General features: G+C 40.0%; 1 protein-coding gene across 1 annotated transcript in view; it reads left to right on the top strand.

Moving 5' to 3' along the window:
* Nucleotides 1-13,019, top strand: part of LOC104498304 (tetratricopeptide repeat protein 37-like) — a gene marked incomplete at its 5' end in the record, with an annotated part of 25,652 nt that overhangs the window by 10,262 nt on the left and 2,371 nt on the right. The window contains 9 exons of the mRNA XM_010141661.1: nucleotides 920-1,138; nucleotides 1,909-1,981; nucleotides 2,721-2,774; nucleotides 2,869-2,980; nucleotides 4,181-4,309; nucleotides 4,909-5,030; nucleotides 6,885-7,043; nucleotides 9,561-9,713; nucleotides 11,560-11,690. Of these exons, the coding sequence (XP_010139963.1) occupies nucleotides 920-1,138; nucleotides 1,909-1,981; nucleotides 2,721-2,774; nucleotides 2,869-2,980; nucleotides 4,181-4,309; nucleotides 4,909-5,030; nucleotides 6,885-7,043; nucleotides 9,561-9,713; nucleotides 11,560-11,690 (1,152 nt within the window). The remainder of the gene's footprint in view (nucleotides 1-919; nucleotides 1,139-1,908; nucleotides 1,982-2,720; nucleotides 2,775-2,868; nucleotides 2,981-4,180; nucleotides 4,310-4,908; nucleotides 5,031-6,884; nucleotides 7,044-9,560; nucleotides 9,714-11,559; nucleotides 11,691-13,019) is intronic.

Raw genomic sequence — 13,019 nt, 5'->3', positions numbered from 1 at the left:
GGCAGGCAAGCAGGCAGGCACGGCACGGCACGGCTCCGCGGTGGCTGAGAGCAGGGGAAGCAACTCAGCTCGCAGCACAGTCGCGAGACTTTAAAAGCGACAGTGGCGCGAAAACCGAACGGACCCGCAAAAACTTTTAACCAGTGAAAAAATGGAGATGCAGCTGACGTTACATGGGAGGGAATACCAATTGGCTAGTTAAAGCAAATTCTCCTGAAAAGGAGATTTTCTGCCAACCCATCACACTTGAGTAAAGAGCTCTCAACCTATACTAGAAGAATTTGCTGAAATAAAGTGAGTAGCTGTACCTAGTAGGTCTCCAATAAAACTTTGAATTCTATTGACGTGATGTTAAACTGCCTCTCATAATGAAAAGAATGGAACAGTGCAACTGATGGTGGTACTAAAACCAAGAGATGGTGCAAAACATGCTCAAACTACCTTACGCTGGAGCAAACTTTGATGTAAACATTTTCTCACAACATCTTGTTCTTGGAGCAGTTCTGTGCAGCAGGCTCTTTTCTGGCTTCTTCCTTCCTGGATTTCTGTTGTCAAGCTGTAAACAGGCACACTACAACTCAGGTTAGAAGTTCAAATGCCTTCAAGGAAAGAAAATAGTTGTCGGGGTTACACTTTATCTCTAACCAGCCATTTTATGAGGGACAATTAAGGTGTAAGTGAGAGTCTTGCTAAGTATTTATATGTTGCAAGCTGGAGTGCTGAAATGGCGCTGCTGTTCTCCATATCCTGAGACCTCAAGGATCTGTCCACAATCCCATGCCAAGAGGCTGTTAATCCTGTATACCATACATGATACAGAGGAGCAAGAGAACTCAGGAGTAACAAGTACCCTAATGTTAACAGCAAGTTTAATTTGTGCTCCAAAATAGTGTCTCCTTTCCCCCCTCTGATTCAACAGCTCATTAAAGGAGCCTAGTACGGAAAGTCTGAAGGCTTTATGCACGCTAGGACTGGTAAAGCAGGATGCCACGCTCGCAACAGCAGCACTAAAAGAATTACTGAAGCATGAAAAAGGGAATGATAAGATTTATGAGAGGTGCCTTATTGCATCTGCTGTGTATGCACTGCAAGGTAGAAACGTGGACATCCAGAGAGAAGTCTCCAGGGCTATACACAGGTATGTATTTTTTCTTTCTTCAGATTGCCTTGTAAATGTATTGCTTTGATTGCATTGAGTAGTGAGCAAACCTCTGTTCACTTGCAGCATTCTTCTAAAAAAAATAAATTGTTTTTCAAACATGAAATCTTCACTTAGGATTGCAGCATCAGTTTTCTGATAAAATGGATGAAGTTTCATGGTTTGGGGTTTTCTCTTTTGGTTTGGTGGCTTCTTTGATAGCTAGATCAGTTCTCTGTTCTACATAAGCAGTTTTCATCCTATGTAGCAGAACTTTCAACCTAGAAAAACCTTTAAGACTTTTTTTTAATATTTAAAAGCCAGTGATGGTTCATTCTGCTGGCTAAATGTCTGTATTTTAAATGTGTTTTGATTAGCCTTAGCATCCTAGAAAGGGGGAACTTTAGTCAATACATGACACATCTCCAAGTTTTTTCAGAAATGATTCTTTATGCACGTTGTTTTTCTCCAACTGCAATTAAAATTCCATGTTCTTCACACTATGAGGACAAGACCTGTAGTCCTAAAGTAGTTTTTTTTCCTTCCTGTGGATATTGATATGTGTATTGTACATCTAATTTCTTTAGCCAGTAATAAAACTTCGATATTGTGGTGTTTCTTTGAACAACGTGTCTATTTTCAACCACATTGGGTTGTTTTCTTAATAGAAAAAGATCCATTTGGGAGGTATAGCAAATGCCTACTGAGGCATAGGAGACCAGGGTCATATCTAAACCAGGAACTCTTTAACATCCTCATTCTCTTCCCAGTAACCCTGTTAATGCTGCCCTCTGGTCTCTTCTGTCTCGGCTGGTACCACTCCATGCATCACAAAAGACAAAAGTAAGTGTGTTGCTGTAACCCATGTAGGTTGTTCACATCCTGAGTTGTCTGGGTTGTTTCTTAACTAAAAACGCCAGCCTTCACTACATGGATGTTCACTAGTTAATAGAAAAATTTGAGGCTTACATACACAAGCATATATAGAGCAATTCACAGGTACGTACTGCAGTTGCTTACCCGGTGATTTACCTCTTTCATGAGGTAGTAATTCTTTATTTTTTTTGCAGTATTCCAGGAAAAATCTGCTAGAATTATTCCAACATGAAAGAGCTGTACCATGTATATTTTTTTCTTTATTTTTATACGTATGTATGTGGGGGTATAAATGTATATTAGGATTTACCTATGTTGAGTTTGGTTGATATAGTCAATTTCACTTTTCACACTAGCCAGTATTTCCTTGCTGCTTTTATGTTTATTATTAGCTCTTCTCCAAATAAATTCTCTTCATCTTAGTTTATGTCAATTATGTAAACAGAAGTAGCACCTGCAAACAACCCCCTTTTCTATATGGGGTAAAATTAGAAACACAACAAACGGATCAACTGTAATCCTGAACATCTCTTCCTAATTCTTTGTGAAGAGATTGTGCTGTAGGGAAGGAGGACATCTCATTGTGCAAACCTTGTATTTCTGGTTAACAAAGATAAAAATATTTTGGCATTACACTTTGTATAAAATCTCTTAATTTATCAGTCATATAACCAAATCAGTTATTGGGGTTTTTTTAATCTTGCAGGGGGGCGCTGTGGCAGGGAGCGTCGCACATGTACTTGATGTAAACCACGGAAAGGTTTGGCTTTCTTAAAATCCAGACTTAATTAATATTAATCCCATCTGATCACATGTATTATGGTGTTAAGTCACCTTGATGCTCTCTTTTATAGGAAGCCCTGCTGAATATTGCAGTTAATCAGCTGGCATCAGGATGTCATATGTTAGAAGATGTGAAAAAGAATCCTCTGAAAAGTATTCAGAAGGCAATCCACCTCCGTCCAGGTTACTCTTGTTCTCAAACAAGATTTTTTTTACCCGTCAGAAACAAAATAATTGTGCTAGCAACAAAATCGACTTTCCTTGGGTTGTTGAGTTGTTTTGCGTTATCCATGTATGTTTTGGGTAGAATGCTTAGAGTTGTCATTCCAAGTTTAGACATGGGGAATTAAACCAGACAAGAAGAAAAAAATCACTGAGTTTTAAGGCTTGTTTTGAAAACATGGGCAATTTGATGAATCCTCAGCAGAAGAGGCAAGTATTATTTAGTATATTAGACAAAAAAGAAAAACACATGTTCCCTCAGAGTCAGTATGCTACACCAAGCAGAAAAGACAATTTATTCATCTAGCTTGAGAGTTTGCATTGGAAACGTTCTGTTACAGTGTGCTGTTCTATGAAATACAGGCAGCTGTTCTAAATGGTGCAAATCTAGTGGGGATCTCAAGTGCTAATTTGCATTTGGTAGTGAAACACTAATGCTCTGAGGTATTAGCATGACTGCAAGCTAAAAATTTCAGTTACCTTCCTGTACCTTCCAGGTACACACAAGACTGACTGCTATTCCAAAGCAGTATACTCCTCATTTCACTTTGTAGATCTTCAAGTTTTGTTTCATTTTGCTGGCAAAATTAATTATCTTTGGTGTGATTTACATGGGGGAAATTTATCTTTGAGAAATTTACTTAGGTGAAATCTTTAACTGAGCTCTGTCCAGTTCAGGACAGCGACCACTCTTCCAAGCCATAGTGGCTCTTCACAGGGCCAGGTCAGGGTAGAGCTGACACTAGAAATAGGCACTTGGCATGGTAATTTCCATTAGAGAGCGAAGCTGGTGTGACTGAAGGCTGTAGATGGCATCATGGGATATTTGCTGCCACTGTTATGCAGCACTAAGTGATAGTAAAGTTTAATCTGTATAGTCAGACACCAGTGGCTATGTGAAAAACATTTGAGTTGGTTTTAGAAACAGCATCTTTTGTCTTATAATTTGAAGAATCTTGCTAATTAGAGGTGAATAGTTATCAGCTGTCTTGGGCTGAGCTGAGGTTAGAGTCTGAGTTACTTGCCTTGTTCTTGCTCTTACTTACAGTGTGTGGTTCCATTGATGGCTTTGTTTTTATGCTCAGTCTGTAAAGACCATTCTAAATGAACTACCAGCATATCTACAGTGGGCCTGAGATGTCTTTAATCATTCTCTTCTAGATAATCCTACCGCCTGGGCAGTGCTAATGGCAGCCTGTCATGCTGAAAACACCATTGTCTGTCTAAACAACACTGAGCCGAAGCGAATGGGTCTGGAGATAACACTTTTTTCTACAGTTTCAGCCAAAAGTAAGCTGTATGAGTTTTCTAGTTAAAATAAAATAAAGTCAAATTGAAGTGCTCCAAGCTTGTAATACTGTTCTAAATTTCAGAAACTTGCAAACAAGCTGAGTGATTTGAACTATAATGGTGTTCTATCACATAAAAAGGCTAAATCCTAATGCACAGGTAGAGTCAGTTCATTGGAACTCGGTTTACCCTCCAAAGCCTCAAATGCTTTTTTAAAATAGTACTTCTGAACTTGGGTGGATAGATTGCAGCACAGGAACACAGCTTACACAGAAAGGATAGAACAGTCTTGAGTTCTGTAGCTTTTCCAGAGGAGGGATGACCTCAGCCTTAGTCTTGCTTGATGTCCATAGTGTTTTGAAAACTGGAATTAAAATTCCATGGTTGGTTGATTGTTCTCAAATCAGTAACTCAAATGCTGTATTTTCTTTTCCCCCCTCTTCTTGCCTTTAATTTTACTTCATCTTCCTGCTAAGGAAGGAAATCATATCAGGTTAATACCCCTAAAAGTTCTCCCTTACCAGATCTAGAGCATTTGACATGTTCCGGCGCTACAGCATATACAGTGATCAGGTTCAGTGTTTCCTCTGTTCTTGCAGCTGGAGAAAGTAACCTTCCACGTGATTATATCCAGACTCTTGAAGACTGGTGTCTGTGTCAAACTATTACCAGTCTAGAGGAGACTGGTAAACTCTCAGAAGCTGAAGCTCTTTGTAACAAGGTATGATGACATCAGACTGTTGTAGAATTGTATAGAAGTCATCTGTGCATTTTACAAAAATGTAATCTTTGAATTAGCAACTATCTGTTCCATCAGAGCTACGAGATGCAGTAGTTATTGGCATTTTCTGCCCTCCTTGAGGTGCATACTCTGTTTGCAACACCAAAACTGTGTTAATGTTGATCAAGCCCTGTATGATGAGGTGAAGCTAAGTCTGCCCTTCCTGCCTTATTCATTAACCTACTACTAAGCAAATAACTCAGTATTAAGCAAAACGTGATAAAAATTTAAGGCAAGAAGTACAAGTAGGAGATGTGCAAGCAAGTTAAATGTCTTCTGCTCTGTTGTGTTGGTACTCCACCTCAGAGCCACAAGTGGATGCTACAAGTTTAATTATTAAGAAGGAAAAAGTCTTGAGGCAGCACCGCTGGGGAAGGCGACTGCGGCGTTAACAAGCCTCAAGAGTGCGTTTCATGTGCTCATGAACAGAAAACTTGGCAAAAGATAAGCAAAATACCCAACTGGACTCAGCAGCAGACATCCCTGACTTTCATTAAGGAAGATGACTAATCCCATGCAAATGTGGTCCTTGTTTATATATTAACAGGGAAGGGAATCTTAAAAAAACAAACAAACAAACAAAACCAAATAGATTCAGTGGACATGCTAGGTTTTTAGGGGGAAGTACTTTCTTATCTCTTTTGCTTGGTGAGGAGGTGTTTTTTTCCTTTTCTGGCCAGCAAATCTGCTGACCTGTCTTACATGAACAAGGATCAGAGATTTCTAGGCTTACAAGGTGATATCTGGGCCTGGGGGAAAGTTATGGTGGGGTTTGTTTGATTTTTTTTGTTGTTGTTGTTAGTTAAATAGCTTGGGGAGAGAACAGTCAGTGCCTGCAATTTGTGAAGAAACGAGAGGAATGTTCCCTGGTACCACAGCCTCTGAGTGACAGCTTTGTACCCCAGGAGGCTCAGGAAGCAGGATGACTGGGGATTGCGGGTCAGGCCCTGCGGTCATTCATTTTGAGACATGCAGCGTGATTCCACACTTGGTAATGGGTAAAATTGCAGCAAATACTCATAGCTTCTGTTGTGTTTCAGAAAGTCTCTGCTCACCTGCCTGTTCTTCACAAAGCAGCAGCTTGTTAAGGACTCGCCAACAATATACTTTGTTTTTAAAAACAATGGGTGAAAAGCACAAGTGTTGTTTCTTAGGTTTGAGTTATAATTCTTGGAAATACTGTGATTTGAACAGGTAAAATACCATGTAATGTGACTTGCAGAAGCCTTATATGCTTCACCCGAGAAGGATAAAGCATCAGACGGCTGGTTTTCTGTCTTTTCATTTTTGTCTGAGTTTGTTCTGAAAAATACTCCATAGCTCTTTACTCTTATTGAACAGGAAATGTTTAGTAAAGTGCTTCTGTTCCAGTGAGAATAAAGCACCTTGTCTGGGAGAATTGAAATTGATTGGAACGTACTCAAGGTCACTTTCAACCATACTACAGGTTTTTGCCTCTGTTAGCCCAAACCTTCTTTTGATTGTGAAACCAAAGGAGAGCTAGGGTTCTGCTGTTACCTGTCTGTATTCCAGAAACCTCTAAGGGTAGGACATATAGAAAATTTGGCATAGTCTTCAAATGTGCTTTGAGGACAGAAAAAACATTATCTGTTTTCATGTGCCAATTCCTGGAACGCTCCTTTGTGCAGAGGAGGAGGAAAATGTGTTTTGAGCGTCCTGAAAATGTTCCCAGTGCTGATTTCTGTAAAGACAGAAATGAAAAAAATCAAAATATCTTCAGATGTTTGGAAATGATAATTCTGATAACCATATTGAGCCTTCTTTTTGTTTCAGGGTTTAAAAAGCTGCCCTGATGACCCAGCTCTATTTCTGGTTTTGAGACAAGTTCAGTGTAAGCAGCTGTTGCAGTCTCACAAAGAACTTCCAGAGAGTGTCCTGGAGGAGCTTCACAAGACGGTCATGACCAGTGCAACATCAGTTGCAGCCTGGCAGGTAAGCGTGTGTTCTCTCGTTGAGTTGGGTGCACTGCTCGCAGCAGAGAATGCGCTGTCAGTGGGTGACAGTTTGTCCACCGACACCCAGTGCCAGAAAAAAACAGCTTATCTTCAGTTTGTTATGAGGTTGTAACATTAACTGTTTTTTAATAGGAGAAATGATAAGGACTGTTAGTAAGAGCAAGCAGACGTGAGGCAGAAGAATTAAAAACTTGAGAAAACCCCCTGGCACCTGTCTTTAGGGACCTCTGACTTAGCATGTGAGCAGAAACTAGTGAAATACCTCATAACCTATATGAACAGGTGGAAGTAAATGGTTTCCTAACATAGTAATATCCAATTCCTTATTCAGGGTCTGAAAACCTGAGTCAGTCTCTTTCTCCATAATCTCCTGACATCAGGTTTCACCAATCTTTTGAGTCTGTGGAGAAGGGAATCACTCGCTGTAACAAGTGTTCTCTCACTCCCCACCATGGCATCGCAGAGAGTTCATTTTTAGTTAATATAAAGGTGCTACAACTTGCTTGCTTCTGTGAGACAATCTGAGAAGTCTGTCTCACACATGCCAAGAGATCTTTCCGCAGCATGTTTATTTATTTATTTCCTGACTGTCGCTGTTAGTTACAGCTATTGTCGCCCCATACCAATGTTAGCATCGTGTTTAGAAAAAAATAATGGATTTTTAAGAGTCCTTTGTGTAGTTGCAGAATTTATGGTGCTCCCTCTGCCTGTGGACAAATAAAGCCCTGTTTGTGGCAAGGTTCACTAAAGTTCATTTCAGTCTCAGAAGACAGGTGCAAGGCTGCTGTAGAGATCTCTCTTGTTACAAGGCTGCAGATCCTCATCCTTCTGCAATATGCAAGTAGCCTTTATGAAAATGCTACTTTTTGATGCATTTTTCCTTGGCTCGTGGAACTCCATCTTTCTGAACTGCAGACCTCATTCAGATTGGGTTTGCAAAGTATGGGGGCATGCAAGATATGATTGTATCTTCAATTATAGTAATAAATTTTGAGAATAGCATTAGCAGGGAGAATAAGTGAACTGAAAGTGTATGTGATCTGGGCGGGGGGAAGGATTTTTTAATTCATAGTACAGATAAGATTCCTCTGAGAAAGATATTTTCAGTCTTCATTTAAAGAAGACAATTTGTCAGGGCTTGGATAGCGTTCTGGAAAAGCCTGGCTCCTACATCTGTTCCTGATGGATAGATCTATGCATCTGTGTTTTCTGGTTCTAGAAATCCTCTGATAAATGTTTTCTCTTGCTCAAAAGTATCCATTACAATGCCTTACAGTTTTACTAAGAGGGGCCACTCACTTAGCTTTTTGCTTAAGTTTTTGGCTTTTGTCTAAATGATTGTGTTTTTTACAAGATTCAGGAATGCTGATGAACTGCTGCTGTGCTTTTTGTGCTGTGGCTTACCAGGAAAATGAGAGAAAAGCTGATCTGGCAGAGCTGCAGTAGTGCCTCTGTATGAGGGTTCTGTTCTGCACATCTTGAATGCTATGTATCTTCAGCTGAGAAGAACTGAGGCCAAGGAAGGCTGCTTTTTTTTTCTGCACAGGAATGGATTTTTTAATTTACAAAGCAGTCCTATGGCAGCATTCACAATCTCACTGGTGCTAATAAATACTTTCTAGTGTGTCTTTTCTTAATTAACGGGTTAAGAATTTTGCCGCTTCTGACACCAGACAGTCTTTAGCTAGCAAAAGTCTAAGGACCTTTGCTTTAAAGAAAGAGAATTGGGTTTTTTTCAATAGAACTTGCTTGATGATCCTGCAAAGAATATTTCTATATGTGGTTTGTACATCTTGCTGCATATCCTGTGCATGTCAAGAATTTGCAAACTTGTGGCTGTTTGCTTCAAAAAATGTGACATGATGCCAGAATTAGAATGAAGAGTTAGAATCCTTTTCCTTCTCTTCACGAGCAAATCCAGGACATCTTGTGCTGGTGGAGCGGGCAGCGGGAGCATGAATCTCTTCACGGATCCCAATGCCCCATCTAGCTCCACCAGGGTGACGCTGCTGGGTCAGAAACAGTGTAGCCCAATGCACCGTCTGACCTTGGCCTCATGTTGTAATGTCTTTAATGTTCCTGGCATTACCTAGGCTGGAAAAACCTTTGTTCCAGAGGAAAAATTATCTTTTCATCTCTGTAGAACTTGTAGAGACAAATAAGACACCATGCAATGCTCTTCTACTCTGAAGGGTAACTTTCACAAAGCCAGTCATGGTATTTGTTCACCTGTGAGCAATCTCCTGATTAAGACAGCAGTCGAACAGTTGTCCACGGGTGGAAATACGCCTCTGTAGGGAGGACAACTGCCAGCTCTGCAGCAGAGGATGTTTGCCTGCAGGGCTGTGCACAGCGCACTGCTGGAGTGAGGGCTGGGTGGGTGGCAGTAGTTGGGCTTACCCTGGTACTCTCATAAATTGAGCTAAATGATACTACCTAGTGGATGTGTGTTTTGGTGGCTCCATAACTGATTTTGTTGGTCGTTTATTTTCAGTGGCTGGCAGAAGTGTATCATTCTCAAAGGATGATGGTTGGAGCAGAGATGTGTTACAGGAAGAGTCTGCAGCTGGCATCTCAGCAGGGCAGCTGGATCGGGAAGTTATCCACACTGCTCAGGCTGGCTATGCTCGCACTGGAAGTCTGCATGGTAGGGTAATCTAGACTGCAGCACTGTGTGATTTCACAGGAGTTCATGGGTGTAGGGCTTCTGCAATCTTTAAAAGAAGCCCCTGTTTAAACAACTCTGCATTTTGTGACTGACAACTAGAGAATAAAATGAGATTGTGAGGGACAGTGGACCTTTTCAGAATGTCTTCTTGTAAGAGGTTGCTGTGAAATAGTTGAGTCTAACACATATTGAGTCTAACTTGTTCAGTAAGGCTTATTTCTCTAATAACAGATTCAGTTTAATCATCCACACACCCTTCAAGTCTCTATTCTCTCTGCCTTAATTAATGTTTTTTCTGCTCTGGTGCCTGGAGATCTCAAGTCAAATTTCAAGTGACTTTTTGCTTTATGGTTATTTCTAGATATGATGTCTTGCCTTGAAGTATAAAATCAACCTAAGGGAAGGGTGCCTTGTGGTGTAGAGGAAATTATTATGCTCCTTGGACCAAGGGGACAAATTCCTGAGGAGTGTCTATTCTCTTTAAGCATTTTTACTCTAGAAACTTGAAGGGCACTACCAGACTTCTTTAAAGCGTGGTACAAAACATAGACACTGCTGTGATCTTGGGTAATGCTTTTTCATGTATTTTAAGAGATGGTTAAGCTAACAGCCATCATCAAAATCAGAAAAAAGAACGCATATATCCTGAGTGCTCATAGAAGAAAAGGCAGTCAGTTTTACCAAGGATAAGGCTGCAAAGCTGTTGCTCCTGGTGGGAAGAGAGAATTCCCCTTAGTATAGACAGGTGTCTTTCTCACAAGCCATCTGCTTCAAAAGACAGAATTTGTCAAGTGCCAGGATTTTTCTTCCCATGATCCTTCTGTCCATTTTCTAGTGGTCTGCTCTGTGTTCCCTAGAGGTCCTCTATATCCCCACAAGTCACTAGATACCTTCTAACAATACTTTTTCAAGTACTGGCCTGAATTCCCTGCTAATACACAAAACTTTCTTAAAAAAAGTAACAGTACAAATCTGATTATTATATCTCTTCTTTGTGCATGAGCAGAGCAGCTGATGAGTGTATTGCTTTTTGGCCTGCCTGGTCTGCACTGGCTTAATGAAATGTGCAAAAGCCTGGTGAAAACCTCACTGAGATCCAAGAAAGCTCTGTGTTTGAAATTGTTTGTTGACCAATTATCTGTCCAAATGAAAATTTGGGCATCCCTGCAAGTACAGTCATTTCAGTGTTCTGTGGACATAATGGGGATAATAAGATTTCTCTTAAGCCGGAAGATACAGGGATTTGCTCAGTAGTTGCTCTGTTATGTAATTACCGTCTTGTTTTTTACTTCTGGTAAAACCTGATGTCACTTCTGGGGATAAATTCCACATTCTAGAATGCTCTTGTACATGAGATGAAGATTTACAAGCTGAAGAGCAAAGACAGTTTGGTGATTAAATAAACACTGCTAAACATGTATGGAGAAAATGAAAGGATTCTTTGCATAAATGAGCGAGTGCATGCTGGTAAGGCTGGTCCTAGAATATTTAACAGGACTTTTTCAGGATCTTCTAACCACTGGTTTGTGTTTGTTTTTTTTTTTTTTTTTTTTAAATAAATTTTTTTTCAAACCTCCAAAAACTTTTAACTTTTTCAGGATCTTCTAACCCCTGGTTTGTTTTTTTTTTTTTTTTTTTTTTTTTAAATGAATCTGCTTCAAACCTGCCAAATACTTCATATAACTCAAAGCAGCTTGAATTAAACTTGCTCTCTAGACAGCTGCAAACAAAAACTGATTTACACTACACACTGCAATAAAGCTCTTTTTTCTTTTTGTCTTTTTATCCTTTGTCATTTTTTGTTTTGTTTTTTCTTTTATTATAGGCTAATGTCTCAGATGAGCACTGGTCATCCTTGGTTCAGGAGGCAACGGCTGAAGCTTTGAAACTGTCCCCTTGCCCCCTGGCAGCTCTCCTACAAGCACTGCTACAGTATAATCGCAAAATGGGAGCAAGGTATGCATGATCTGTCAAGTTTACATGGAACACACTGTCTAAAAGCACATCTGGTCATTATCTCTGGTCTGACTCCAAGAACTAAGGGAAACTGAAAACAGGAATTAATTCTTGAAGTGGCATGGTAGTTAGGAGGGGGAAGGGATTAGTAACTTGGGGAGCAGGAAGCTGCAGAATCTTCATCCTTTTCTCAAAAGAAAAAAACTTAAATGACCTTCATACCCAGAGAAAAACAGCTGTAAGACAACTTTGATTTTAATAGCACGTTACCTGAATAAATTATTCAGGAAGTCTATAGATTCATAAGGATCTTGTTAAATAGCACAGTGGAAACAGATATCACTACCCTGACTGCTACTCAGATTCATTTTGATCCTAAATTGGGCTCGTGGTCACAGTTCGAGTTCACTCCCCAACAACAACCAAGTGCTCATTGTGGCTTTTTGAGGAAGATTTGGAGAATAGGGGCTTGGAAGCCTCCTACCTTGTGAGTTTGGGAATTAAGTCTAGTTTGTTTTGCTTAAGCTATGGAAAAGTGGAATATTCTTGATGGTTTTTGTTCTATTTCACCTGGGTTTATTGATCAGACTGACTGACCTTCTCTGTGGGCTTTTAAGGAGGTGACAGGCATCCTAATGTGATTGTGATGGTTGTCAATTATAACAAAATTGGGTAGAAAACTTATTTACTCAATTAGAATCAGTCTCATTACAATTTCAGATGTTAATTTATGTGAACAGTAGGGTATATTACAAGATCTAATTGATCTGCCTAGGTGTTTTAAAATCCTGATACAAGGAGTTAATCAAATAGCAAATAAAAAGCAGATATAACGCCTCAACAGCATGATAAATAACAGAGTACTGGAAAATAGGGTTGATTATGAAGGACAGAGTTCTTGAAACAAGAGCCAAAGCTAATGGAGCACCAGTGAATGAATATGACATCCCTAAACATAACTGACAGTTCTTACAGATTTCTAATGACACGGTGAATTTGAAAATGTCTTGGTTAGGTACAAGCTGGGTGTGCTGGATCAGCCAGATAGGATTTTGGACTTTGTGAGGTACTCTGCTCTCATTTCCTTCTCTTCTGCAATTTCACGCCTTGCCTCAGTGTTTGGAGCACCAGTGAATGAATATGACATCCCTAAACATAACTGACAGTTCTTACAGATTTCTAATGACACGGTGAATTTGAAAATGTCTTGGTTAGGTACAAGCTGGGTGTGCTGGATCAGCCAGATAGGATTTTGGACTTTGTGAGGTACTCTGCTCTCATTTCCTTCTCTTCTGCAATTTCACGCCTTGCCTCAGTGTTTGCAGGAAT

This window comes from Buceros rhinoceros, unplaced genomic scaffold (assembly GCF_000710305.1).
Source record: "Buceros rhinoceros silvestris isolate BGI_N320 unplaced genomic scaffold, ASM71030v1 scaffold31748, whole genome shotgun sequence".
Classification (NCBI taxonomy): Eukaryota; Metazoa; Chordata; class Aves; order Bucerotiformes; family Bucerotidae; genus Buceros; species Buceros rhinoceros.
Note: the sequence above shows the minus strand (reverse complement) of the source record. Positions and strands in the feature narration are given on the sequence as shown.